At 36.8% G+C, this 25,332-nt stretch overlaps 1 protein-coding gene across 20 annotated transcripts in view; it reads left to right on the top strand.

The window, feature by feature from the left end:
- Synrg (synergin gamma) overlaps window positions 1-25,332 on the top strand; it is a 69,846-nt gene that overhangs the window by 29,199 nt on the left and 15,315 nt on the right. For 15 of the 20 annotated variants that reach the window (XM_078042418.1, XM_078042413.1, XM_078042417.1 and 12 more), the window contains 8 exons: window positions 2,901-3,019; window positions 3,471-3,533; window positions 8,420-9,367; window positions 17,051-17,644; window positions 19,113-19,276; window positions 20,561-20,614; window positions 21,109-21,205; window positions 23,657-23,805. In XM_078042418.1, coding sequence (XP_077898544.1) covers window positions 2,901-3,019; window positions 3,471-3,533; window positions 8,420-9,367; window positions 17,051-17,644; window positions 19,113-19,276; window positions 20,561-20,614; window positions 21,109-21,205; window positions 23,657-23,805 — 2,188 coding nt within the window. The remainder of the gene's footprint in view (window positions 1-2,900; window positions 3,020-3,470; window positions 3,534-8,419; window positions 9,368-17,050; window positions 17,645-19,112; window positions 19,277-20,560; window positions 20,615-21,108; window positions 21,206-23,656; window positions 23,806-25,332) is intronic. The other 5 variants (XM_078042415.1, XM_078042419.1, XM_078042406.1 and 2 more) reach the window with 3 other exon arrangements.

Genomic DNA, 25,332 nt, shown 5'->3' with positions numbered 1-25,332 from the left:
AGTAAGAACAGCTAAGGTGACTTGCTCTAATACTTTACTTGATTATTCCTTCTTTATTCATACTTTTACTCTTTGAACTTCACTGCTCTTTGTCCACCTTAAACTTTAGCAACCACTTTGGCAGTATTTTTACATAGGAAATGGACATTATTTGTCTTAAAAAATGTAAAAAGTCATTAAAGTGTTAGAAGTAGACTGGGATAGAAAATGTTAATCAGTCAGAAAATGTTCTTAGTTAAGAACAGCCCCAGTTATGGGAAGCCTTATGATTCATAGAGCATCTTGAGAATAAGAAGTGGCAGAATGAGGGCTGGGGTTGTAGCTTAGTTCAGTGGTAGAGCGCTTGCAATAAAGGTATTGTGTTCATCTACAACTTAAAAAAAAAAAAGAAGAAGAAGTGGCACAATGAGAGAGATTTTCAGCTGCTGTATGATATCCCTTCACCTGTGGCGATAATCCTGGTGTGAGATTTTGAGAGATACCCTAGAGCTTAGAGTTAGACACTGAACAGTTTCTACCTGAGGACCTGGTTCGACTCCATGTTGAACTGGATATCAGAGTCAGAGGAGAGAGTGCAATTGAGCCTTCTCCTAAGACAGACGACTTTTGGAAGACAGCTGACCATTTAGAACATACTGTGTGCCAGACACTAGAGGGCCTAGAATAATCAACAAAGCAGATACGGGGCATTGATGATAGAAAAATTCAAAAAGATTAAGGTCTGGGGTTCATCAGTTTGTTTTATTTTGTAGAGATCAAAACATTTCTTTTAGGGGCTGGGGATGTGGCTCAAGCAGTAGCGGGCTTGCCTGGCATGCGTGCGGCCCGTGCGGCCCGGGTTCGATCCTCAGCACCACATACCAACAAAGATGTTGTGTCCGCCGAGAACTAAAAAATAAATATTAAAAATTCTCTCTCTCTTAAAAAAAAAACAAAAAACATTTCTTTTAGATGTTTGTATTTAGTAGAGTGAGCAACTAAGTGAAGCTATGTACCACAACCAGGTAGAGTGATTACACAACAAATGGATTCACTAAAGAAAAAGCAAAACAGGTTTTTCAGGGCCAATTTTTTAGCTTTACCATCCAATAGAATGCAGGTTCTTAAAATTTAAAACAATGTGCCTCTCTCACTTGAATACTTTCATTAGAGTCAAAGAGTAGAGGGGGGCTGGGGTTGTGGCTCAATGGTAAAGCGCTAGCCTAGCACAGGTGAAGCACTGGGGTGAAGCACTGGGGTGATCCTTTGCATCGCATAAAAATAAATAAGTAATAAAGGTATTGTGTCCAACTATAACAAAAACAATATTTAAAAAGAAAGTAGAGAGAACTGTTTTCATGTTTAAGAAAATAACTACTATATATAACTGGTATAAACATGCTCATGGTGATTAGTCTTTTTTAATAACTTCGGAGAAAGAACTGAAATGAAACATTCAGTTGCAGCATGCACAAAATTATAGTCTGAGTCAAACCCTTCTTGGCTAGAATTTTATTTTGATTTCAATCAGCAGTACTTCATTACCCTGACGATCCTCTTTTTTTCCAATTATGTGGATATAGTTTTAAAATATATTCAATTAAATATCACAATTAGTAGAAAGATTTTACTGATGAGCTTTAAATGACCATAGCTAAAATTGGAGTATCATGAAAAACAAATAGATCATCCAACTTTGTGGGTTTTTTTTTTTTAAGACACTAATTACTTTTATTCCTATGTAACATTCTGTGCAGTGAGCTGTAGTTTAATTACTTATGAAACTTAAAAATCCACCTAAAGTATAGATGATAGCCCATTATATTTTTCAAGATCAGATATGTAACAGCTGTTTGGTAGTGATGTGAAATTTTAATATTTGATGGCACTAAGTCCTAAAGCACTGTGGACCCTTATTAGCATGCATGAGCAAAAGCCTGGATTTTACCTTGCTTGTAGGCCACTGATAAGAAGATTTAAATGACTGTGGAAAGATTTTTGCCCTAGGGCAAAGAATTCAATAGAAATCCATTTATATACCTTGCATGTGTGGTATTGAATGACACAAACTGGTGGTGGAATGTAGTCATTCATATGTAAAGGTTGTTCTTCCAGGGAGCTGCCTGAGTCTGATAAGGGGGGAAAAAAGCAGTGCTTTTATAGTATATGTTTAAGCCTTCCAAGAATTACCCACCCAGATACTACTCATTACATTATTTTTCCAGCCAGGGAAAAATACAACCACAGGCAGAAGTATCTTTATCTAATTTTGAAGTGATTGTTGTTTTGCCACAAAGATAGCTTCTGGAACTGCTGATGTGATCCTTGTAAAAATGCAAATTGTATTAACTCTGCTGCTGCTTATCAGATGTATGAACTTCTGCCAGAAAGCAGTGCAGTGTGATCAAAAGAAGAACAATTTACATGTTGGCTTAAACAACATTTCATAAATAGATTTATATCTTAACTATTCCACCTCTGCACTCTCGATCTCTTTTAGAGAATAATTTATATTGAGCTTAACAGAATTTATTTTAAAATATTGTGTATACCTATTTTGAGCAGTTGACTTTCATAGATTTATGGACCTTAAGTAAACATTGTGGAAGATGGCTATTCTTTAATAATCTATTTCCCTTGCCATTCAAATCATTATTAAGCTTTAAAGAGATGCTTAGATATTCAATGTAGATTTGACCCCTCTTCAGTTAATCAAGAAAAAAAATTGTGTGTTTTTTTTTTCAAGAAAAACATTGTTTTTAGTCATTTGTGGTAGTATATATAGTTTCTGGCTTTTAAAGCAGAGAGCCATGAGTTGTAATTAGGTAATTTGCTTGCCATTTTACTTCTAAGCTCCTATTTGATAACAAGGGAAGGATTGAATGTTCTGGTCATTAAGACATTTTCTTTTTTCCTTTTAGTACTCCATCTTTGTTGATGCCAGTACCTGGAACTAAAACAATGGCTTCAATGGATAAATATGCAGTATTTAAAGGAATTGCTGCTGACAAGTCCTCTGAAAATACTGTTCCATTTGGAGGTAAAAATAGTTTGTAAATTCATAAATCTTTGAATGTAACATTTAAATTATATGAATCTTTAAATGGTGACCTTTTATGTTAAACACGTAAAATGTGGGTTATGATGTGGCTCAGTAGTAGAGTGCTTGCCTAACTTGCCTAGCATGTATAAGCCCCTGGGTTCTATCTACAACACCGAAAAAATACACACACAAATACACACACACACACACACACACACACACACACACACACATATGTATGCATGCGTATATATTTATAATATATGATACAAGCATTTTACATATGTGTAAACATACATGTATGGATGCAAATGTGTGTATATATACACATATGTAAAATGCTTGCATCATGTGTTAAGTATATTTGGTTAACCCAATCTGCCTTCTTTCCTTGAGATGTGATCTCAAGTTTCCTTTCCATAATTGAGCTACTGTCTTTCTATTATAGAGCCTGGTGATAAGTATAGTGCTTTCAGAGAACTGGAACAGACATCAGAGAGTAAATCTTTAGGTAAGTTTTTGAATCCCTAAAGGATATATTGTTTCTATTGTTGAAGAGAATTTTGATGTTTCTTTCAGTAACACTTCTCACTTCTGAACATTATTGTATGTATGTTTTGGGAAAAAAAAACTGGGTAGGTAAAACAATATGGTGTAGTAGTGATTTTGGGGATAGATATTTAAGCTAGAAATATTTTAATTCAGAAATCTTCAATGACTATCTACCACATTTAATAAATGTTGTGATAGAGTATGGGTAGGGAATTATCTTTTGTAAGAGGGACATTCCTTTCAGTGTTGTGGTTTTGAAAATTAAAAGGAAGGTGGACACAATGGTGCATACCTGTAATCCCAGCAGCTTAGGAAGCTGAGGCAGGAAAGTTCAAAGCCAGCCTCAGCAATTTAGCAAAGCCCTAAGCAACTCAACAAGACCCTATCTCTAAATAAAATAAAGGTGTTTGTCCATCCAACTAAAAAATAGGGAGGTAGGGTAAGGATGTGACTCAGTGATTAAGTGCCCCTGGGTTCAATCTCTAAGGGAAAAAAAAGATTAAAAAAAAATTAAAAGAGGCAAATGTGGCTCAGTTACTGGGAATTCTTTTCTAAAATTAAGAGCAAAGCTCAAATCACTGCTCTTTCATCTGAAGATAGTATATTCCCTTTCACTGGAAGTCTGCAAGCCAAGTTGGAATCCTGTCTCAAAAGATCAGCTGTGACCACTTTTGTTTATTATTATGTTCGAGAAGACTTGAACTGTTCACAGTGCATGTAGACTGTGCAAAAGGTATCCACCAGTCTTTTACTTTTCAAGGTTTTTTTCCTGTTACATACAGTGCCAGGTACTACAAAAGTATGTGTGCATACCCATGTGTGTACATTAATTTCTAAATCATCATCCAGAAAGAAAACATTCTAGAATAACTTTATTAAAAACAGCTCTGAAGTTAAGCTCAGTGGTGTACTTCTGTAATCCCATTGACTTGGGAGGCTGAGGCAGAAGGATTGCAATTTTGAGGCCTGTCTCAGCAGCATAGTGAGGCCCTTAGCAACTTAGTAAAACCCTGTCTCATAATAAAAGATAAAAAGGGCTGGGACGTATCTTAGTGGTAAAAATACCCCTGGGTTAAATCCCCAATACCCGCCCCCTCCAAAAAAAAAAAAAAACTCTGATAAAGCAGTCACTATTACATATCATAAAGTAGATTCAAGATATTTTACATTCACAGAGGTATGATATAGTGCATCTATAATGCAAGAGGATAGAATTAGAAGGCATTGAGATTTAATCTACTTTTCTCACAGAGGGCCCAAAGTATGGTATGTCAGCTTTGCTAAAGAAATGTGTCTCTCAGGATTTCTTTTCATAGTAGCACAGTTCTAAGTACTTACTACTCTTCAAGAACATGAGCTAAAAATCATTTAAGAACAATAACAACAAAAATAAACATTGAGTTCATATAAAGATGACCAGGTGCAGGTAAGCAAGGCTCGGCCTAACTACTGTTTGCTAAATCTGCCATGTTTGAATGGTGAGAGCTCCGAGGAAGAAAGGGGAGCATTTCTAGCATCTGAGGCCACAATCAGAACACAGCATCATTTCAAACAGAAGCAGTAGCTGAACAGTGCCCAATGGCTATTTCTATGGATGCTAACATCAATATTTAATTATTCTGGGCTGGTGATGTAGCTCAGTATTAGAGCACTTGTCTAGCATGCATGAGGCCCTGTGTTCCATCCACAGCACTGCAAAAAATCAAATATAACAATAAAATTTAGTTGTCCTCTCACTCATAAAGGAAGAAGGGGAGGTCAGTTACTGTCCTTGGCTTGTGTTTGACTCAGTCATCACTACTCAAGATTTTCAAAGTTGGCTATGAATTAATGAGAAAGATGAGAGAAGAGGTTATATGCATGTGTCATTACTATCTCTGATAGAAAGGCTTAAAAAAGAGTAAAAAGAGAATATAGAATGATCATTTGAGAACCACATGTAAAAACTGAAAGCTAATATTTGTGGCTAAATCCTGTGGTAAACATGATGTATATGTAGAGTTTAGGTAATCTATAGGTCAAATTGTGTCCTCCACAATTTAACTGTGTATGTTGTGGAATGTATATGCTCTAATGAGGCATATATATTTCCTTTTAGAAACAGTACCATATTCTACCTTTATATACTAAATGCTCAAACTTGGGACATCTTTCAACAATTACTTATTTCCACCCTTCTTTTTGGGATGGGAAGATTTTATAGCAGTAAGAGATACACGGTACATGCTATACTGTTTGAACATCTCTAAAAGGGGAAAGCCAGCCAGGCACAATGGCACATGCCTGTAATCCCAGGGACTTGGGAGGCAGAGACAGGAGAACCACAAGTTCGAGGCCAGCCTCAGCAACTTAGTGAGACTCTATCACAATAGAAAATGAAAAGGACTGGGAATGAAGCCCAGTAGTAAAGTATCCCTGGGTTCAATCCCCAGTACATAAAAAAGTTAAAGCCACTTCTTAGAAGAATATCCAATCCCTTATAGCTCCTAGGTTCCAAAGGTATTTCCTTGTGTTTGTCCAAGCATTTAGGGTGTAACAACTATTTCTTCCTCAGTGAGTGTATTAGGTACTAGGAGTATAAAGATGAACCCTAGAGGAACTTTTGACATGTTTCATTTACTCCTAGCAATGCTTTCTTCAGCTCTTGAGCCAAGACAAGTTTGGATTAAAGACCACTGATTTAAAACATCTAGGTTCTTTGGGTAATTTGGTGTTAATGATCATGATATATATGTTATTCCTTTTAAAGACAATAGGGAAATACAGAGGTGCCACCAAAATGTAAGCAGAACTTTAGTCCTGCTTTTTCAGTCCTTAACAAAGTCCCAAATTGTTGTCATTTTTGTTTGCTTGCTATCTTTTTTTATATAGTTATATGGCTTAACTTCAACAAAGTATATTAGTGTCTTGGAATTTATAAAGAATCTTAGATATTACATTAGAGTTGTGAATTTCTTGTTAATAAATGACGGTTTTGTATTTCCTGTGCAATTAGAGCCATGAATTGATATAGATGAAGAAAATGTTCTATATATAGAAAGGACACTTCTTATTGAAGTTTTAACAAAAGTGTTCTTTTTTGAGATTTTTAGGGCCCAAAAGTGACAAATTAGAGAGGAAAACTTAATTCACAAGTTAACCCAAAAGCTACCTACAAAATAATGTTCAGTGTGCCATTTAATATGCAAACTCCAAATATTGCAATTAATTTATTTGCCAGAAAATTTTCCTTTGTTTTGAATTTATAAATCCACCCATTTTTATTTTCTTTTAACCTTCACCCGGCTTCCATTTCTGTGGAAAAGTTTACAATTCATCAGTAAGTTTAGTTTGTTGTGGTGATTTCTTTATTAAAATAACCAAGCAAAACTTGTCAATTTCACAGATCAGAGCAACACATCAAAAGTTTAAGCTGTGAGAAAATTGGTGGTCATTACCTTTTCTTTTATAGAAATAACACAAATATAATCAGTGATATGCTTGTCTAAAATTCTGAGGTGATTTTTGGAAGTTTTATCTGTGTCTCCTGTCAATTTGTGAAATTGACTTGAGTTTTATTAATGGTATGTCTTTAAAAAATTACAGAAAATCTGAATGCTGTTCCTGTTTCTAAAATTTTCCTAATATTAAACAGATTTGTGTTGATGAATTTCACTAGTAAGTTGAATAACATGTTAGAAGGAAAAATTAGCTTCTATTATTTTCATTTGATATATCAAAGTATATATTAAGAATATATTTAAAGCCTACATTTTATATGCCAATTTTAAGAATTGGATTTGGTTTTTAAAATATTTTATAGTACATATGCTTCTATGTCTCAGTTTTTGGGGGAAAATAGGATATTTAAAAATTAGGTAAGGAAATTAAAGTTTGTTATTTTAATTTGTAAACCTCCAGAAATGACAGTAAAAATACTGGTTGGAATTTCTATATTCATATTTAGCTTATCTCTGATTTTCATTACCTGGTGTTTCCTAGTGGATTTTATGGTAGACCTTGAGGTGCTTTTAGAAAACTGAGATCATCTGTATCCTAACATCATACCTATGAATGATAACATTAATATAAGAAATAATGAATAGAGACCCTATTAAGACTCATGGGCCCATTGTTAAGAATAAGTGTTCATAAGTACAGTGAGATGGCTGATTTCAAGAAAGGTCACTGGATCACAGATTTTTTTTTTTTATTATTTGTTAGAGAGTATGGGGAGGAGCTGCTTTAAAATGTGCCAGACTCTTTGGCAAATAACTAGCTACCTTTTCAAAAATTTTCACCACAGTTTTCCTCAAATTAATAATGCCTCTTTATACTTGAGCAAGATCACATAGTATCCCCCCACCCCCCGCTTTGGTGCTATGCATTGAACCCAGGACCTTGTGCTTGCTACCACTGTTCTACATCCCCAGCTTCTAATGATTCTAAAGATGTCCAGCTGTTCAAAGTGTTTTATGAATGACCTGAATATTAGATGCAGGATTGCTCTTAATACTTTGCTGATACCTCTGGGGAATTTTTTTTTTTAACCGTGTAACATGTTTTATCTTTAAAGGGCTACTATTTCAATATGCCTCTCTCAGGAACCTCCAGTGCCTGTTTCTGTTCTGTTGAATGCTCAACTGGCTGGCCAAAGCAAGAAAAAGTCTCTGAGAACAGTGCCTACTTCCTCATCACTAGGCTTCTGTGTGGAAACAAATACACAGTTTGATAGAGTTCAAACTGTGATTAACATCAAACCAGTGGGGGGAACCCTGTAAAGTTACACTTGCAGTTTAATATGCTGTGCCCTATGTGGTTTTCAGTTTAGCATTCTTGTTTATTTGTCGGTGTTTTTTCTTTCAGGAGAGAGCTTTGCAGAATTCAGATCTGCAGGAACTGATGATGGTTTCACCGATTTTAAAACAGCAGATAGTATATCACCACTAGAGCCACCCACAAAAGACAAAACTTTCCCAGCACCCTTCCCCTCAGGAACTGTACAACAGAAACAGCAAACACACATGAAAAATCCTCTGAACTTGGCAGACCTAGATATGTTTTCTTCGGTTAATTGCAGCAGCGAGAAGCCCTTGTCTTTTTCAGCTGCATTTAGCACATCAAAACCCGTTTCCACACGACCTCAGCCAACAGGTTCAGGCACAACGATGACAGCACTGGCATCAACTAAAGCTTCCAGTTTGGCTGATGATTTTGGAGAATTCAACCTTTTTGGGGAATATTCTAGTCCAGCATCCATTGGGGAGCAGGATGACTTCGCAGATTTTATGGCTTTCAGTAATAGCTCTATTCCATCTGAGCAAAAGGCAGAAGACAAATATGATGTCCTTAAGGAGGAAGCTAGTCCTGTTCCTCTAACCAGCAACACGGGCTGCACAGTGAAGAGTGCGCAAAACCCACCTGCTTTATCCACCAAGTACGATGTCTTCAAACAGCTTTCTCTAGAAGGAGCTGGACTAGGTGTGGAAGAATTAAAAGATAACACTCCTTCTGGAAAAAGTGATGATGATTTTGCTGACTTCCACTCCAGTAAATTTTCTTCCATGAACTCGGACAAATCCCTGGGAGAGAAAGCAGTGGCTTTCAGACACACCAAAGAAGACTCTGCTTCAGTGAAGTCCTTGGATCTCCCTTCCATTGGTGGCAGCAGCGTCGGCAAGGAGGACTCTGAAGATGCACTCTCTGTTCAGTTTGACATGAAATTGGCTGATGTGGGAGGAGATCTTAAGCATGTCATGTCTGATAGCTCTTTGGATTTACCAACAGTTAGTGGCCAGCATCCTCCTGCTGCAGGTGAGGAATTGGTGAGATTGCTCTGGTGATGGTAACGTAGATCTCAAAAGTGATTCTGTGGGTGTTGATTTACAGAAGAGTGAGGCTCTGGCCCTTCATGAATTTCTGATAATTAGCCTCCTTGTTGCCAGTCTCCTGGAAGCAGTGTTAAATTTGATTCTATGGATCCTTGAATATATGGATACTGTGATTACACTGAAACTAGGTTGGATAGCTAAAATATTTTTATTTTTGAAATCCAATACTCTCTTGGCATCAGAGGCACATAAAAACCCACTGCTAAATGAACCCTACATTGCCAGAAATTTTATAGATTTTTGCAGTCAGTCTTCGTGTCAGCAGTCTTCGTTTCTGTGAGTGAAATCAGTGTTTTCCTCTCCTTTTTTCTTCTCTTGGGTATATTTAGAAGCTGCCAATGTAGTATTCTGTTTACAGAAACTGACTCTTATTAGCCTAAGAAAATTTTTTAAAAAATTCTAATGAGTTATACTTCAGTGTGCCACAACCCTTCAAGAGAAGAAGAGGGAAAGAGCTTAATTATGGATGCCTGTGTGGCACTGTCTGGCAAGGAGGAGGGCCTGTGTTAGTGGAATCCAGGTACTGTTTTCAGCGTGAGCTCTATTACTGGAAGTATTAAGTTTTAACAAATGTGTAGATGCTAGGATCAGGTGACTACTGATTTTCTGATAGAATATTTGAAAACATTATTATGGAACCCTCTTTAAATTCTGTATGGAATTACGAGTAGCAGTTTATTCTCTAGTCCAACTTCCTATCACAAAAACTAGATTCCCAAGTGTCCTAGTTTTTGTTTTTGTTTTTTTTTGATATGTATATAATAAGATAAACCTATTTTGTGGCCTTTAATAATGAGAACATCTGAGTATTACTGTATTCTGGAAAAATGTATTCGGCAAATGAAGGGTTTGTTTTTCCTTTAACTTGAGAGAGACACGTAAGACAACTTCCAAGTTTACAGGTTCAGGCAGAAATTGTAAAGTACTATAGCTTTTGCATATATCAGATTGCTAAGTCAGAAAACAAAATTGTACCTGTCCTTTGGTTATTGAAATACTGGAGGTTTTCTTAAGCTGGGTGCTGAATTGGGAGCAAGTTAGCAAAGACCTTATGTCTAGTGTTGCTACTTGCGAAGGTATTTTGCCAGTGCAGTGGGCTGTCTGAAGAGCTCCTTGTGCCCTTGGCTATTTTTCTTTCATTTTTGTTGAGTTTTTGGTACTTTTCTTGCAAGTTTTCTTTTTCTTTCTTTTTTTTTTTTTTTCCCTTGCTGCTGTTTGTTTGGTAGGGTGATTTTGTTTTTCTCTTTTGTATGAGCTGCTTGAGCCATAGCAGTTGGTTGCAAAGTGCTCTGTTTTCTAAACAACAATATTTGACTTTTATTTCAAAAGCTCATAACATGTACACTACTAGCCTTTGGACTCTGGAGTTATAATTAGAAGCTATTTTTCTGAAAATGAATCTATATTCTTTCACAGTGCCAAGCTAGATGTCTTTATGAAACGAGTCTAATCTGGGTTTGGGGTGTCTTCTCCTCCCTCTTTTTATTTGGGGAGGGGAGGTTGGGTTTTTGATTGAGCTTCTTCCGATGAACCTGTTAAAATAATCTGTGCTCATGTTCTTTATGTATGTTTGGAACATTCCCAGATTGGAACCTGTCATGTTCAAGCCACCTCTCTTTAGTGTGAGGATACTCTGAAAAGCAGATTGTTTCCTCCCATTGATCTGTAAACCTCCTGTTGGAAAGGTGCAGTATCCCTTTAGAGCGGTTGTTAAAAAGGGTTGATGTCTGACCAAGGATGTCTGTACTGTTGTTGAGCAAGTTTGCTACATAAATATATCCGAGAGGGTAAATGGCAGAGCTTTCTTCAATGTGATGTGGTTTTATTCTTCTATTCACCACAGTATCTCCTGCTCTCTTAGTGTGAGGGTTAAGGGTGTATCCTATTGGAGAAATTAAAAGGGGACTGATGAAGTGAATAAAACCTAGTAGATTGAACTGTGGACCTTAATTCTATTTAGAAACCCTAACTTAACTCTGAAGGGGATACTGTCTCTTTTTAACTCCTGCTATAATTCTTTGTATGGAAGGTAGATAATACTAATAACATTGCCTGATTTCTCTGCATATTATTACATTTAACCCTTTGAGCCCTTGCTGCATATAATTTCAACTAGGCTGCTTCTTTCCCCCACCAAATTTAATCTGTCTGGCACTGAAGCATCTTGATGTTCAGTCATTAAGATCATTGGGTTTTGTTGGCAGCAAGAGCTTACTCTTATTTGTGACATCCTCAAAGGGTTAGTAAGACTTCTGTAGCTACCTACCTGTAAAGTAGCTCTTCTTTGACATTGAAAATCTTTGTATTTTAATCAGCGCCTTAATTTTTTTTGGCCGCTTTTCTAATGTCTTTTTTTCAATTTAGACATTTTCTGTGTGAATGTGCCTTCTTGAACTTGCTTTAGTATATTCCTCTGCAAATACTGATCTGCATGCTTATTCTGATGACTTCTTTTCCAGCTCTTCTGTACCACTATCTTTTGTGATCTGTAAGTCCTGTGTTAATAAATAATTCTTTGGCATATTTTGAAAGTGTGGGGATGTGTGTAATTTGTATTTTTTCAGGGTTAGACCACAGAAATACCTGGCTGGTATCAAGTTTAAAGCAGCAGTATCCCTTGAGATTAGACCATTTTTTCCCTTTTGTTTTGTTTCCTCAAACATCTGTTTCCTAAAAGAATACTGGTACATTTTAGCCTTTTCCCCTTATAAATAACATTGATGTATGTTCTTAATATGGCATTGGGCTTAAATATAACTATAGGGCTAGGGATGTAGTCCAGTGGTAGAGCACTTGCTTAGGCCCTGGGTTTGATTCCCAGCATTGGGGACCAGCCATATAGATTATATATATATAATATTTTATATTTATTTAATTATGTTTTACATGTTTTTTTCATGTATATATCATACACACACATACACACACACACACACACACATATATTAAAACTTGTTTTAAAAAGTTTAAACCTTACACTATATAATGGGGAAAGAGAAATTTTTCTTTTCTAGATGAAACTGGAGTATATTCTAGCAGAGCACCTGTCAACTAGGAGTTACATTGTGAGACAAAGGGGAGGTGAGAAAGAGAATGTAAGAATTAAGTGTTGGGAAAAAAGACACTGATGTTAAATAACTAGATATTTATAAGCTTAAATTAATTTTTTTTCTTCTTGTGATGGAGATCTATTGCAGGGCCTCGAACATGCTAGACAAACACTCTACCACTAAGCTGCATCCTCAGCCCAACATAAGCTTGATTTAAAATCATCAAAAGATATTGAGATGGACTGAGTACCATAAATCTAAACAGGATTTCAGTTGCCAATCTATGAACTAGAAATATTCATGGTTGATGCAAGGAAGCCCCCAGGCTGAGAATCGAACCCAATGCCTCATGCATGCTAGGCGAGTATTCTACCACTGAGCCACAACCCCAGCCCCGCCATTTTTCTTTAGTGAACTTAAAACACTGATGTAGAAACCTAAAGGTGCTTATAGAGGGTGTGGATATAATTTAAACCATAGTGTTAGGGAAGTCAGCACCAAGAAAGAATTGGAGGTTTTCACGCAGATTAGACAATACTGGAAGGCAGTTATACAGCAGCGTTTTATAGCTTGTCACACTTGTACTATGATTTTTTTTTGTTCCCAATTTTCTTTGCGACACCTGTCTGGGTGTTTTCCAGAGCAAGTTGAATGATACTTGGTTTCAAAAAACCTTGTATAAATGCATTATGTTTTAATTATTACATGTTCTGCTAAAAATTTGAAAGAAAATGATCTTAAGTGTATAAATCTGGGTGTTGCAGAAGAGACTTAACAGGACACACTGAGACCAAGTTTTATAATTATGCAGAATATTTTCTAGAGTAGAATAGAGCCAGGAGTAAAGAGAAACTGAAATATATAAATATTTCATAATTTGCATTTGGTGAAATCTGAATTAAATCAGTATGGAAAGTTAAAAGATGTTTCTTCCTTAGTCCAATGAACGTTGTTATTGCTATAAAAAAATCCCTTCAAAAATAGTGGAATTTGAGCATGTGCTGTCTTTCTTCTTTCTCTAAATTCCTTCCTCAAAAGCTAGTAACTCTTAATCCCCCAGGCCTGTGTTCACAACTTTAGAAAATGTCCATAGGACTGGGTATGGCCTTCTGTGTCCTACAGTGCCAGCTCACGTTCCTGGAAATACCTTGTTTTCATGTACAACCTCCATTCAAAAAGGATTTGAGTAGAGGTTACAGAAGAGACTGATAGGGTTACTTGCCAGAATGCACAAGAAATCTATGTCTTGATTTGAGATCCATGATGGAAAGCAGATTGTATAGTTTATTCCTTTACCCTTTGTAAGAGGACTTTCCTGGCTGCAAACAAATAGTTGTATTAAAGCACACAATTTGGTGTATTATCTGTGTGCAATTGTGGCTCAACCTAGTGCAGCCTGGCAGTTCTCCTCCAGGAGAATTGGAAATACAGTAGTGATTCTCTGTTCATTTGTGGCATTCATTCTCCATTTTCTTTTCTCCTTTTTCTCTTGACAATTTTCAGAATTCAGCTATCAAATTGAAAACCCATCTATAGTAATTTCAGTCATTACAAAATAAAGTGTGGGTTGTTCCACATCATTTTTTCCAGACAAGGTTTCTAGCACTTATAGTGTAAGCTTTACATAATCTCTAATATTTTTAAAGCCATTATACAATAATAATGTATAGCAGGACTGCTTAGAAACTGTGGAACTAATAACACAGGAAATGAGGAATTTTTTTTTCTTTTATCTACCTTCAATGAACTGATGTATCACATTTTTCTTAGAAAATGGTTTATAAGTATTCATTATGCCAGGAAACACTACCATATTGTTGATAAATGCTAAAGGTTAAAGATAAGTGTTATGTCAATGTTCTGTCTTATATCGCTTATATAATGTTCAGTTTAGTACTTATTTGTTCAAAGGATTTATACCTTAGTGAATTACATTTTGACCCCATTGTAGCCAGTATATTTAAGCAAAAGTAAATTTAAAACTCAACTTTGAGGCTTGACTTTAGTGAATCTTTTATATTTCCTTTTCTGTCTTTCATTTGGTTTTTTAGTCTCTTCTTTTTTGGTGCTAGGCATCAAACCCAGGCCCTCACAAATGCTAGGTAAGCACTCTACCACTAAGCCTATACTTCTAGCCCTTATTTGCCCATTTTTGTGAGTTGCCCCACAAGGCAAAATGTTATATGCATGTCACTTTTTTAAAAATAAGATTTATTAAAGACCTATATAGTTATAAAAATACTTAAAAGTTCTTCAGCTAAGGTAGTCCCTGTTGCTTATAAAGCCTTTAATCTGATGAGTCATTTCTTTTCTTTCTTTTTTTGTTTTAGTCATTTCTAATTTAAAAAAAAAAAAGAAAAAGAAAAATCTTCTTGTCACATAATTACACAAAATGATCTTTTTTATTACCATAGCAACTTGGTTGCAGTGTTTGAACTGGAGCCGTGTTCGTTAAATTTACCTTTGGTCTCTAGAAAAATTGCTTCCTGTAAATAGATGAGATTCTAAAAGCTGTTTCTCATATAGTTCCCCCCAAAGAACTTTCTGGTAGGCTCTAATAATAATGACAAAAACAATAACAATTTAAAAATCTGTACTATGAAACATTCTGAATCCCTTGAAGACTAGACAGGTTTAATTGTATCTGCCTCCTGATTGAATTTCATCTCATTTGAGTCTGGGTACTTTCTGACTTCTTTAAATAGTGGGAGAAAATCACTACACCAAGAGACTAGAAAAGCATTTTGTCTAAAGGCTCATTTCATTCATTATAAACTATGCATTTTTTTTTGCCTGAATATTTTTTCCTTCTGTTTAATAAGTCATATTTGAAGGGTACCATTTGCATTACACAATTTAAAAATACCTATTTTTATCACTGGTTGATGTTTTTTAGTAATTTTTTTTAAGTTTTTGATGGTCCTTTATTTTTATTTATTTGTCTGCAGTGCTGAGAATCAAACCTAGTGCCTCACACATGCTATGTGAGTGCTCTACCACTGAGCCACAATCCCAGCCCACTGTTGACTTTTTCCTAGCAGTTTTATTATTAATTTTGTATCTTTTCCTTAAAATCGCTGAGGGAGAGTTTGGGAAATGTTAGGAGCCCTTCACCTTGTAAAATAGATGTGTTGTAAAAGAAATGACCCAGTGTTTTGACTTAATTGTGAAAATCTGGGTCACAAAACTTTCAAACATTTTCCTTGAAAATCACATAGGTGTTTTTCAGAGGGGCATTTAGCTTGCCTTGGACTCGTGTCTAAAATGAAACCCAACACTGCTCAGCCTGACAGATTGGACAGCACAGCTGTGAAAGTGGCTTTTCTACACCAGCCATGTTCAGCCTCAGCTGATTGTGCTTTTTGAAACAGCAAGAAATTTTCCCTAGTAACATCACTAACATGATAAATTGACTTTTAATTTTTAGTTTGAAATAATTTCATAGTAGGCCATAAACTAGTAACTAAATGCCAAATTGAGTGGTGGCAGCTATGCTGAACAACCACTAGCTGTTATGTGTTGCTCGACAGGCCCTGCGCTGGCCTTCCACACACATTATCACAGTTGGTCATCCTGGACACAGTCTGTCCAAGTACATGGTCTTCTCCCAATTTGAAAGATCAGCAAACCAAGATTCAGAAATGTGAAGTGATTTGCTTAGTGACCCACAAGTAAGTAGGTGTCAGAGTTGAACTCAGGTCTCTCTAAATTAAAAAAATCCTACATTCTTTCTGTTACTTATACTCCTCTTAAATTATTTAGACACATATTAAGAATGTTTCATATAATAAGTCTTATGCCCCATCATTTTTTTTCTTTTTTTTCAATGGTTGGAGGGATGGGGCGAGTAGATACATAACTAAAGCTGACATGGGAACCCAATAGAACCCAGATCTTTGATTCCATTTTCTAAGGGCCAAAGTAGATTAGATTGATTTTTCTTTCCTCATAATCTACCACAGCAATATGACGTCCACATTGACCAAAATAACAATTAGGTAAGTAATTGCTTAATTCAAATCTCATATTTGGCCTTACCTGAGACAGAAATTCCTAATTTATTAAAGTGAGGTGATACTACTTTCACTTTCGTTTTGAGAAACTGTTAACTTTTAACCAGTTTGCCATGTACATTTTATATGACCACATCTTCGGGGAATATTTTCCAACAAAGTCCAGAGGAAGACATATTTTAAGCAGGGAATATGTTATACATTTTAAAATTTATAAGGAAATAGATAATGTATTAAATTACTTTAATCTTTTTTCAACAGTATATAGATGAATCTCTCATCATTTTTTAGTAATTTTTATAGCCAGACAAAGTGATCCCTTTAAACTAAATGTAAATACCAACTCAAAACTATTGTAGGTTTTTTTAAGATCAGATCAGATATTACAGCCCAACTCCTTTAGTAGAAGTTCTAAATTTAGTTATTCTTCAACATAGTAGAAAACTAGTCAAATGTGCTAGGCATTTTGCTTCTGCAGAGTTCAGGGCATTTTGCCCAAATTGTGAGTTTGCCTCTAATTGTGGGGTCTTATTTCCCTTTCAGATATAGAGGACTTAAAATATGCTGCTTTTGGGAGCTACAGTAGCACTTTTACAATGAGCACCCTTACAAGCTATGACTGGTCAGACAGGGATGATGCATCTCAGGGCAGAAAACTCTCTCCATTTGTCCTCTCAGCAGGAAGTGGATCCTCCTCAGCTGCCTCAATTCTTCAAAAGAAAGAGACATCATTTGGCAGTTCTGAAAACATCACCATGACCTCTCTCTCCAAAGTAACAACTTTTGCAAGTGAAGATGCTCTTCCAGAAACTACCTTCCCAGCTTTTGCCAGTTTTAAAGACATGATTCCCCAGACCAGTGAGCAAAAGGAATACGAAAGTGGGGACTATAAAAATTTTATAAGACAAGACCTGTCTATAGCTGAACAGAGCCAAGAGGCCACATGTTCAAGCCCAGCTTCCAGCAGCGCCTCTCATGAAACCCCCAAAGAATGTTCAGATGACTTTGGAGAGTTTCAAAGTGAAAAGCCCAAAATCAGCAAATTTGACTTTTTAGTAGCCAATTCGCAAAGCAAAATGAAATCCAGTGAAGAAATGATCAAAAGTGAGCTGGCAACCTTTGACCTTTCTGTTCAAGGTAAGTAACTTCAAGGTAGATTTTATTATTGTGGGTTTATTCCACTGAGATGTTTAGACAACCTTTCTTAGAAATAAAGTGTTCTACCAGATGTGGTCGAGCACACCTATAATCCCTCCTGAGGCAGGAAGATCCCAAGTTCAAGATCAGACTTAGCAACTAGTAAGGCCCTTAAGCAACCTAGTGAGACCCTGTCTAAAAACAAAAAATAAAGGGCTGGGGATGTAACTTAGTGGTTAAGTACCCCTGGGTTCAATCCCCCATATCAAAAAATAATTTTAAAAAAAGAGAGAGAAAAGAAAAAGAAAGTTTTGGGTTTAGCAAGAAATAGATTTTCCAACTTTTGAAATCAGGTCAATTATAGATAGCTCTAATAAAGTTTTCCCTGAAACTGAATTGACATTATTGTTAGAATATTTTAACCACTTTTGTATGAAACACAAGTATCTGTTGTTCATTAATGAAGTGGTATGCTAGGTTTTTTTTCTTTAATTAAAATACATATATATATATATATATATATATATATATATATATTTGTTGTTGTTGTTGTTTTGTTTTAAGTTGTTGATAGACTTTTATTTTATTATATACGGTGCTAAGAATCAAACCCAGTGCCTCACACACGCCAGGCGAGCACTGTACCACTGAGCCACAGTCTCAGCCCCTGTTTAAAATAGCTAGAGAAATGGATTTGCTTCACTTGTGGACAAGTTAGCTTTGCTCTTGTTCCCTGGCTACAGTGTCTTTTAACCCAGAAGCTTCAATATGGTGGCTGTGGATCGGCCTTTAATTTGCAGATCTGTTTTGGTTAATCCATAAAGTAGGAAGCAATTGCCAGTATTTAAAAATTATGAGATTTCACAATCTCTTATTTCTAGCTTTTCTTGAAAAGTCATATTATCTGGCAAAACTAGGCCTGCATTCCCATGTCTTGACAGTCAGCTGTAGGTGATTAGCATTACCCCACATAGGTAATCCTCCCAATTTGTGATTGTCCCCCCACTTTCTGCCTCACACTGCTTGCCTGTTTCAGATGACATTCAAATTTGCCTCTTCTGCTTTAATCCCATCCTAATGAGATCTTTGACTTCAGTTGGATTGAGAGAGCATGTAGGAGCTCAGGTACAAATCCATGACCAGTAAGTGGAAAAGCAGCACAGCTCATGTGCACTGATATTTAGAAATGCACTTCTGTCCTCTAGACTCTGATGATTCTGCACTTAGAGTTATAGAAGAGCTACAATAGATCAGAGTAACGAAGAAAACCAGTGCAGGGAAACCAAGCAAGAAAAAACAGTAAAAGGGATCCGACAAGTAGCTTTCTAGAAAGAATGAATGAGATTGTTTTTCTAAATGCCTCATGACATAACCATCTGAAAAGGAGAGTCCTGTTAACAGGCAGGAGCCTCTGCTTGAGCTAAACTGAGTAATCAAAAGGTCCAACTGTACCATCCACTTCTCCCAGGATCACACAAGAGGAGCTTGAGCCTTGGTGATAAAGAAATAAGCCGGTCCTCTCCTTCTCCAGCCCTGGAGCAACCTTTCAGAGACCGTTCCAATACTCTGAGTGAGAAGCCTGCTCTGCCTGTCATTCGTGATAAATACAAAGATCTGACCGGAGAGGTGGAGGTGAGTGGGGTAGAGGAACAAATAAAAGAGTAGCTGAGCCCTAAGAACTCCAGGAAAAGAGTCCTTTCAGCTTTCACCTAGGAATATGAGGGGGAGAAAGACACAAGGCACCACACATAAAATACATAATTAAAGTGAGACACTGGAACATGGCCCTGCCTGGGTGAAATACCTCCCAGATGTGGCATCCACTGAGGTAGTCAGAGACCCTAAAACTGAAATTTTTGGGGGGACTTTACAAGGAGGGAAATTCTTGGGACTTAAATTTTGAGTTCATAGTTATATATCTCTTACTGAATATTAAAATGTCAAAATAGAGGAGAGAAGGGAAATATTCTGAGTCTTCTGTTTATTGCTTCTTAGTCTCATGCTGTCTTCCTCCTGTGACCAACACACTTAACTCTCTTTGCTCCATGTGCACACACACACACACACACACACACACACACTCACACACAGCACTGTGACTGAAGTGGAAATCAGTGATTTGACATGAACTCTCACACTAGAAACCTCCAAGGTGAGTATCTTTGAAAAAGGCCTACACTGTTACTAAAACAAACGAGGCAGCATTTGTAGAGAGAAGCTGCTATTAAACATTTACCTCAGATTCACAAGTCATGTGCTCGGAAGTTACATTTATTAATAATTTAAAATAATTATTGTTAGATGCAGTGGCACATGTCTGTAATACCAGCAACTGGGGAGGCTGAGGCAGAAGGTTGACATATTCAAGGCCAGCCTCAGAAATTTGCTTCAGGGCCTGGGGTTGTGGCTCAGTGGTGGAGCACTTGCCTAGCACACGTGAGGCACTGGGTTTGATCCTCAGCACCTCATAAAAATAAATAAATAAAAACAAAGACATTGTGTACAACTAAAAGAAATAAATATTTTTTAAATATTTATTTTTTAGCTTTAGGTTGACACAATATCTTTATTTTATTTTTATATGGTGCTGAGAATCGAACCCAGTGCCTCAAGCATGCCAGGTAAGCGCACTACTACTTGAGCCATATCCCCAGCCCCAAAATAAATATTTTTAAAAAGTTAAAAATAAATAAATAAAAAGGGCTGAGAACATAGCTCAGTTGTAGAACACTCTGGTTCAATCACTAGGACTAGAATAAAAAAAACAAATACACACACACACACACACACGGTAAACTGCTTTTACAAAAATGATTTTTATAAAAAGTCTTAAAAGCTCTTTTTTTGGACAGAAGTTATTAATTACAGGATCCTAGGCTTGCCTTATAACCTAGTTCTTTCTACCAAAATTCACAGGAAAATGAGAGATACGCGTATGAATGGCAGAGATGCCTAGGGAGTGCCCTGGATGTGAGTATGTCACCTTTGTGTTCAAACAAACATAAGTGTTCTTTTGTATCATTTTGCCTTCCTCTTGGTTCCTTTGAACCAACAGAGGAAAACTTGAGGGGAGCCTTACTCCCATGGCCCTTAGAATGTGAAAGTTATAAGTCATAAGTAAGACTTCCTTCACGTTCATATGGCAAAAATTATTAAAAATGCTGGCTCACCTGTCAGCTGTCTCTTTGACTGTCACTATGTTTGAGAAATAACAAAGTGATATCATTACCTCTGCCTAAATCAAAATAATATTTAAACTAAAGAACCTCAATCTTTTTTCTGCCAATGTAACGGAGGATGGTTTCTTTAAGATTAAACTTAAATTCTCAGATTTGTTTCAGTGTATAATATGCCAGTTAGTCATGGTTTTTCACACTTCCTGGTTGGGTTTTCTACTAATAATAAATTTGTTTTGCAGTGACCTCTTTTGGTTACATAATGTAATGTGATTTCATTTCTCGTAGGTCATTAAGAAGGCAAATGACACCTTAAATGGAATTAGTAGTAGTGCTGTTTGCACAGAAGTTATTCAGTCAGCTCAAGGCATGGAATATTTATTAGGTATCTTCGTTTTGTATTTTACTTATTTGAAATCATGACAACGCATTATTATCGGCTTTTGCTTATGTTAAGTATTTTGAAGCTGGATCTCTCAAGCCATATACAACTTCACTAAGTGGCATCTGCATTTGAATATAAGACACTTAATTCATAGGCAGTAACTTTGACTCTAGGGCCAAGTTTTAAGTCTTTGTTTTATATATATAATAGCAATATAAATTATACTTATTTAACTAGTTTATCCAAGAGTTTGTATTAATAAGGCATTAAAATGAAATTATTAGCCAGGTGCATTGGTGCATGCCTCTAATCCCAGAAACTTGGGAGGCTAAGGCAGAAGGATCACAAGTTCAAGGCTCTAGCTGAGCAACTTAGTAAGAATCTGTCTCAAAATAAAACTGAGGGAGTAGCTCAAGGATAAAGCACCCTCTGGTTCAGTCTCCCATATTGAAAAAATATATTTCTTTTTTTTTTTTTTTAAAGAGAGAGTAAGAGAGGAGAGAGAGAGAATTTTTAATATTTATTTTTCAGTTCTCGGCGGACACAACATCTTTGTTGGTATGTGGTGCTGAGGATCAAACCCGGGCCGCACGCACGCCAGGCGAGCGCGCTACCGCTTGAGCCACATCCCCAGCCCCGAAAAACTATATTTCTTATCAGTTCCTTACCATACTCAGTAGGTTCTTCCTCCTTACTCCTTAATGGCATAAACAGATTTCCTTAACTTCCTGGTCAGTTTCAACTGTTAAACGTTCCAACTCAACTTGAAACCTCAGTCTCTGTCCAGTTCAGTGTTCCTCCCCTCCCCAAGTTCATACCTGATCTGTGGCCAGCGCCACATGTACTAGTCTAATAATCATTTTCAAATCTTCACTTAAATGTCATCTTCTCACTGAGGTTTCTCTGTATTCTTTCTCAAAATGGTATCTGTTCTCCTGCCCCTAGCATTCCTGTCCTTGTGCCCCTGTCTCTGCTTGGTTTTCTCCTTAGCCTTATCCATTTTTCCCCCCTGTGGTGCTGGGGATCGAACCTAATCCTGTCACCTTTAATATCTTATATATTTTACTTATCCTTGTTTTACTGTCTGTCTCCCTTTGCTAGAATGAACCTCAATGAAGGCAGGGATTTGGGTATGTTTTGTTCACTGCTGTGCCCCCAACATCTCATCTAGTACCTGACACATAGGAGTCACTCAAAGGATTTGCTGGACAAGTAGATAGTGAAGGGCTGGAGTCTCTGCCAGACTCTTGACACCTCACTCTAGTTCCCCTTTTCCTGCTCAGATAGGCACAATTCTACTGTATTAGCAGATATCCACCAAGAAACGGGGTACCTGTCTTTCTGTCTAGTAGTGGAAGATTCTTTTAAAAGCCCACTCACTTTTTAGAGTAGACATAATTTCTCCCTTTCCCTTGGGGAAAGAAGAGGAAAAGCCATAGTGCTGTACACAAGGCCCCCCCACCCCACCCCGGATTCTCTAGCATTCACTTAGAGGCTGGATAATCTATCTAGTGACTGTCACATTGTAGGAATCCAGGTATGCCTGGTAGCTGTCTTTAGAATGTGGAGGTATTTGGCACCTCTCATCCTTACTTGAAGATTTCAGCCCAATGCAGGGTTAGAAGGAAAAGAACCATTCTGCATCCTATTAAGTGTATAAAAGATACATGAAGGGCTAGGGTTGTGGCTCAGTGATAAAGCGTCCACCTACCATTGCCTGAGGCACTGGGTTCAATCCTCAGAACCACATAAAAATAAAATAAGATATTGTGTCTATCTATAACTAAAAAAAAAAATATATATATATATAAAATATATATATATATATAAAATATATATATAAAAAAGATACGTGAAGCCAGTGAGTTTGTAAATCCTTGAGGATTCAGAAGGGTGAGATATTTCTTTAATTACTCTATGATGATATTAACATTTAGATTCTTTTAAACTTTTATTATTCCTGTTTTCAGTCGATTTAATGGTATTTCCTAGATTCAAACAGAAACTCATAAACCTGAAAGGGGAAAAAAAGCTAATAACTTGCCTAATGCTTGTTGTTCTCCAGACACTATTCTAGGCTTTATTTTAGAACATTAACTCATTTCATCCTTTCAACCATCCTTGGAGGAGATATCATTATTATCCCAACTTTACAGATGAGGAAACTGAGGCAGAAAGCAATTTATGTGACTTGCTCAAGGTTACATGCCTAATAAAGGACAGAATAAGGATGAACCCAAGCAGTGTCACCCTAGAGGGTGTCTGTTTTTACCAGTAAACTGTCCTGCAGCATTGAGAGGTGAATTGGTCCCTAAGAATAGTAGGCTCCCCTCTGTCTAGATACATTCCTTAATTCCAGCCAGTGTGCCAGCAAACAGCATTGCTGCCCTATCTTGCTCATGTCTTTTTCTGCACTTGCAACTCTTGACTCTCTCCTCTCTTGCCGTTCAGGTGTTGTTGAAGTGTACAGAGTAACCAAGCGAGTGGAGCTGGGAATAAAAGCCACTGCAGTGTGCAGTGAGAAACTGCAGCAGTTGCTGAAGGACATTGATAAAGTATGGAATAACCTCATGGGCTTCATGTCCCTCGCCACACTCACAGTAAGCCTGGTGAACAATTCAGTAATTGCTTTCCTTTCCAGAAACCTATGTTGCACAGCAGCAAATATATTCCTATGCTGGCACTTACAGGAGGATGAAGGTGCCCACTGGATCCCTCATGTTAAAGGAGGAAAGAATGTGTGTGTGGGCAGTTGAGTGGTGCTGGGTAGACTTTGGGATAGCTTCAGGGCCCACTGTACCTAGATAAAATGAGAGTAAAGGACATCTAGTAATTAGAGAAATGCAAATCAAAACTACTCTAAGATTTCATCTCACTCCAGTCAGAATGGCAGTTATTAAGAATACAAGCAACAGGGCCTGGGCTATGGCTAAGTGGTAGAGTGCTTGCCTAGCATGTGTGAGGGACTGGGTCCGATTCCTGGCACCAAATAAAAATTAAAATAAAATAAATAAATAAAGGTATTGTGTCCATATACAACTAAGAAAATAAAAGAATACAAGCAACAGTAAGTGTTGGCGAGGATGTGGGGAAAAGATACACTTATACATTGCTGGTGGCACAGCAAAATGGTATAACCACTCTGGAAAGCAGTATGGAAATTACTTAGAAAACTTGGAATAGAACCATCATTTGACCCAGCTATCTCACTCCTTGGTTTATACCCAAAGGACTTAAAATCAGCATACTACAGTAATGTAGTCACACCAATGTTCATTGCAGCTCAATTCACAATAGCTAAAACAGTGGAACCAACCTAGATGCCCTTCAATAGATGAATGGATAAAGAAGCTGTGTATATATACACAGTGGAATATTACTCAGCATTAAAAATGAATAAAATTGTGGCATTTGTAGGTAAATGGGTGGAGTTTGAAAATATTGTGCTAAGCAAAGTAAGCCAATCCCAAAAAAACAAAGGCTGAAATGTTCTGATAAGTGGATGCTGATCCATAATGGGGGAGGGGGTATGGGAAGAATGAAGGAACTTTGGATTGGGCAAAGGGGAGGGAGGGGAAGGAAGGGGTATGGAGGTAGGAAAGGTGGTAGAATGAGAAGGACATCATTACCCTAGCCATATGTATGTTTGCACAAATAGTGCGACTCTACATTGTATACAACGAGAGAAATGAAAAATTGTGCTCCATTTGTGTACAATGAAATGAAATGCATTCTGTTGTCATGTATAACTAATTAGGAAAAATTTAAAAGGGGGGTAGAGGACATTTCCTCTATCTACATCCTTCTTAAATCACATACATATATGCAAATTTTGCAAAAAAGCATTGGTTTGAATTCCTCCCTTTGCACTTCTAATTATTATGTCCTCATATGTGTCCTTCTAAAAAGCTATATGATAGATAAATGTCATGTTGCTGTCTTATAGTTTACTACCTTTCTTAGATTCTTGAGTTATTTTCATTTTTTCCTGTTATGAATAGTACTGTTCCAAATAAACAAATGATTAGGGTTTTTGTGTGTGTGTGTGATAAAGTTCCTCGAAGTGCATTTAAGAGGCCAGAGTGTGGGGCTGCATGTGTATATGCATGCATCATTTATAGCTGTTG

This window comes from Ictidomys tridecemlineatus, chromosome 3, assembly GCF_052094955.1.
Source record: "Ictidomys tridecemlineatus isolate mIctTri1 chromosome 3, mIctTri1.hap1, whole genome shotgun sequence".
Lineage (NCBI taxonomy): Eukaryota > Metazoa > Chordata > Mammalia > Rodentia > Sciuridae > Ictidomys > Ictidomys tridecemlineatus.
This window is presented reverse-complemented; position numbering and strand designations above follow the sequence as displayed.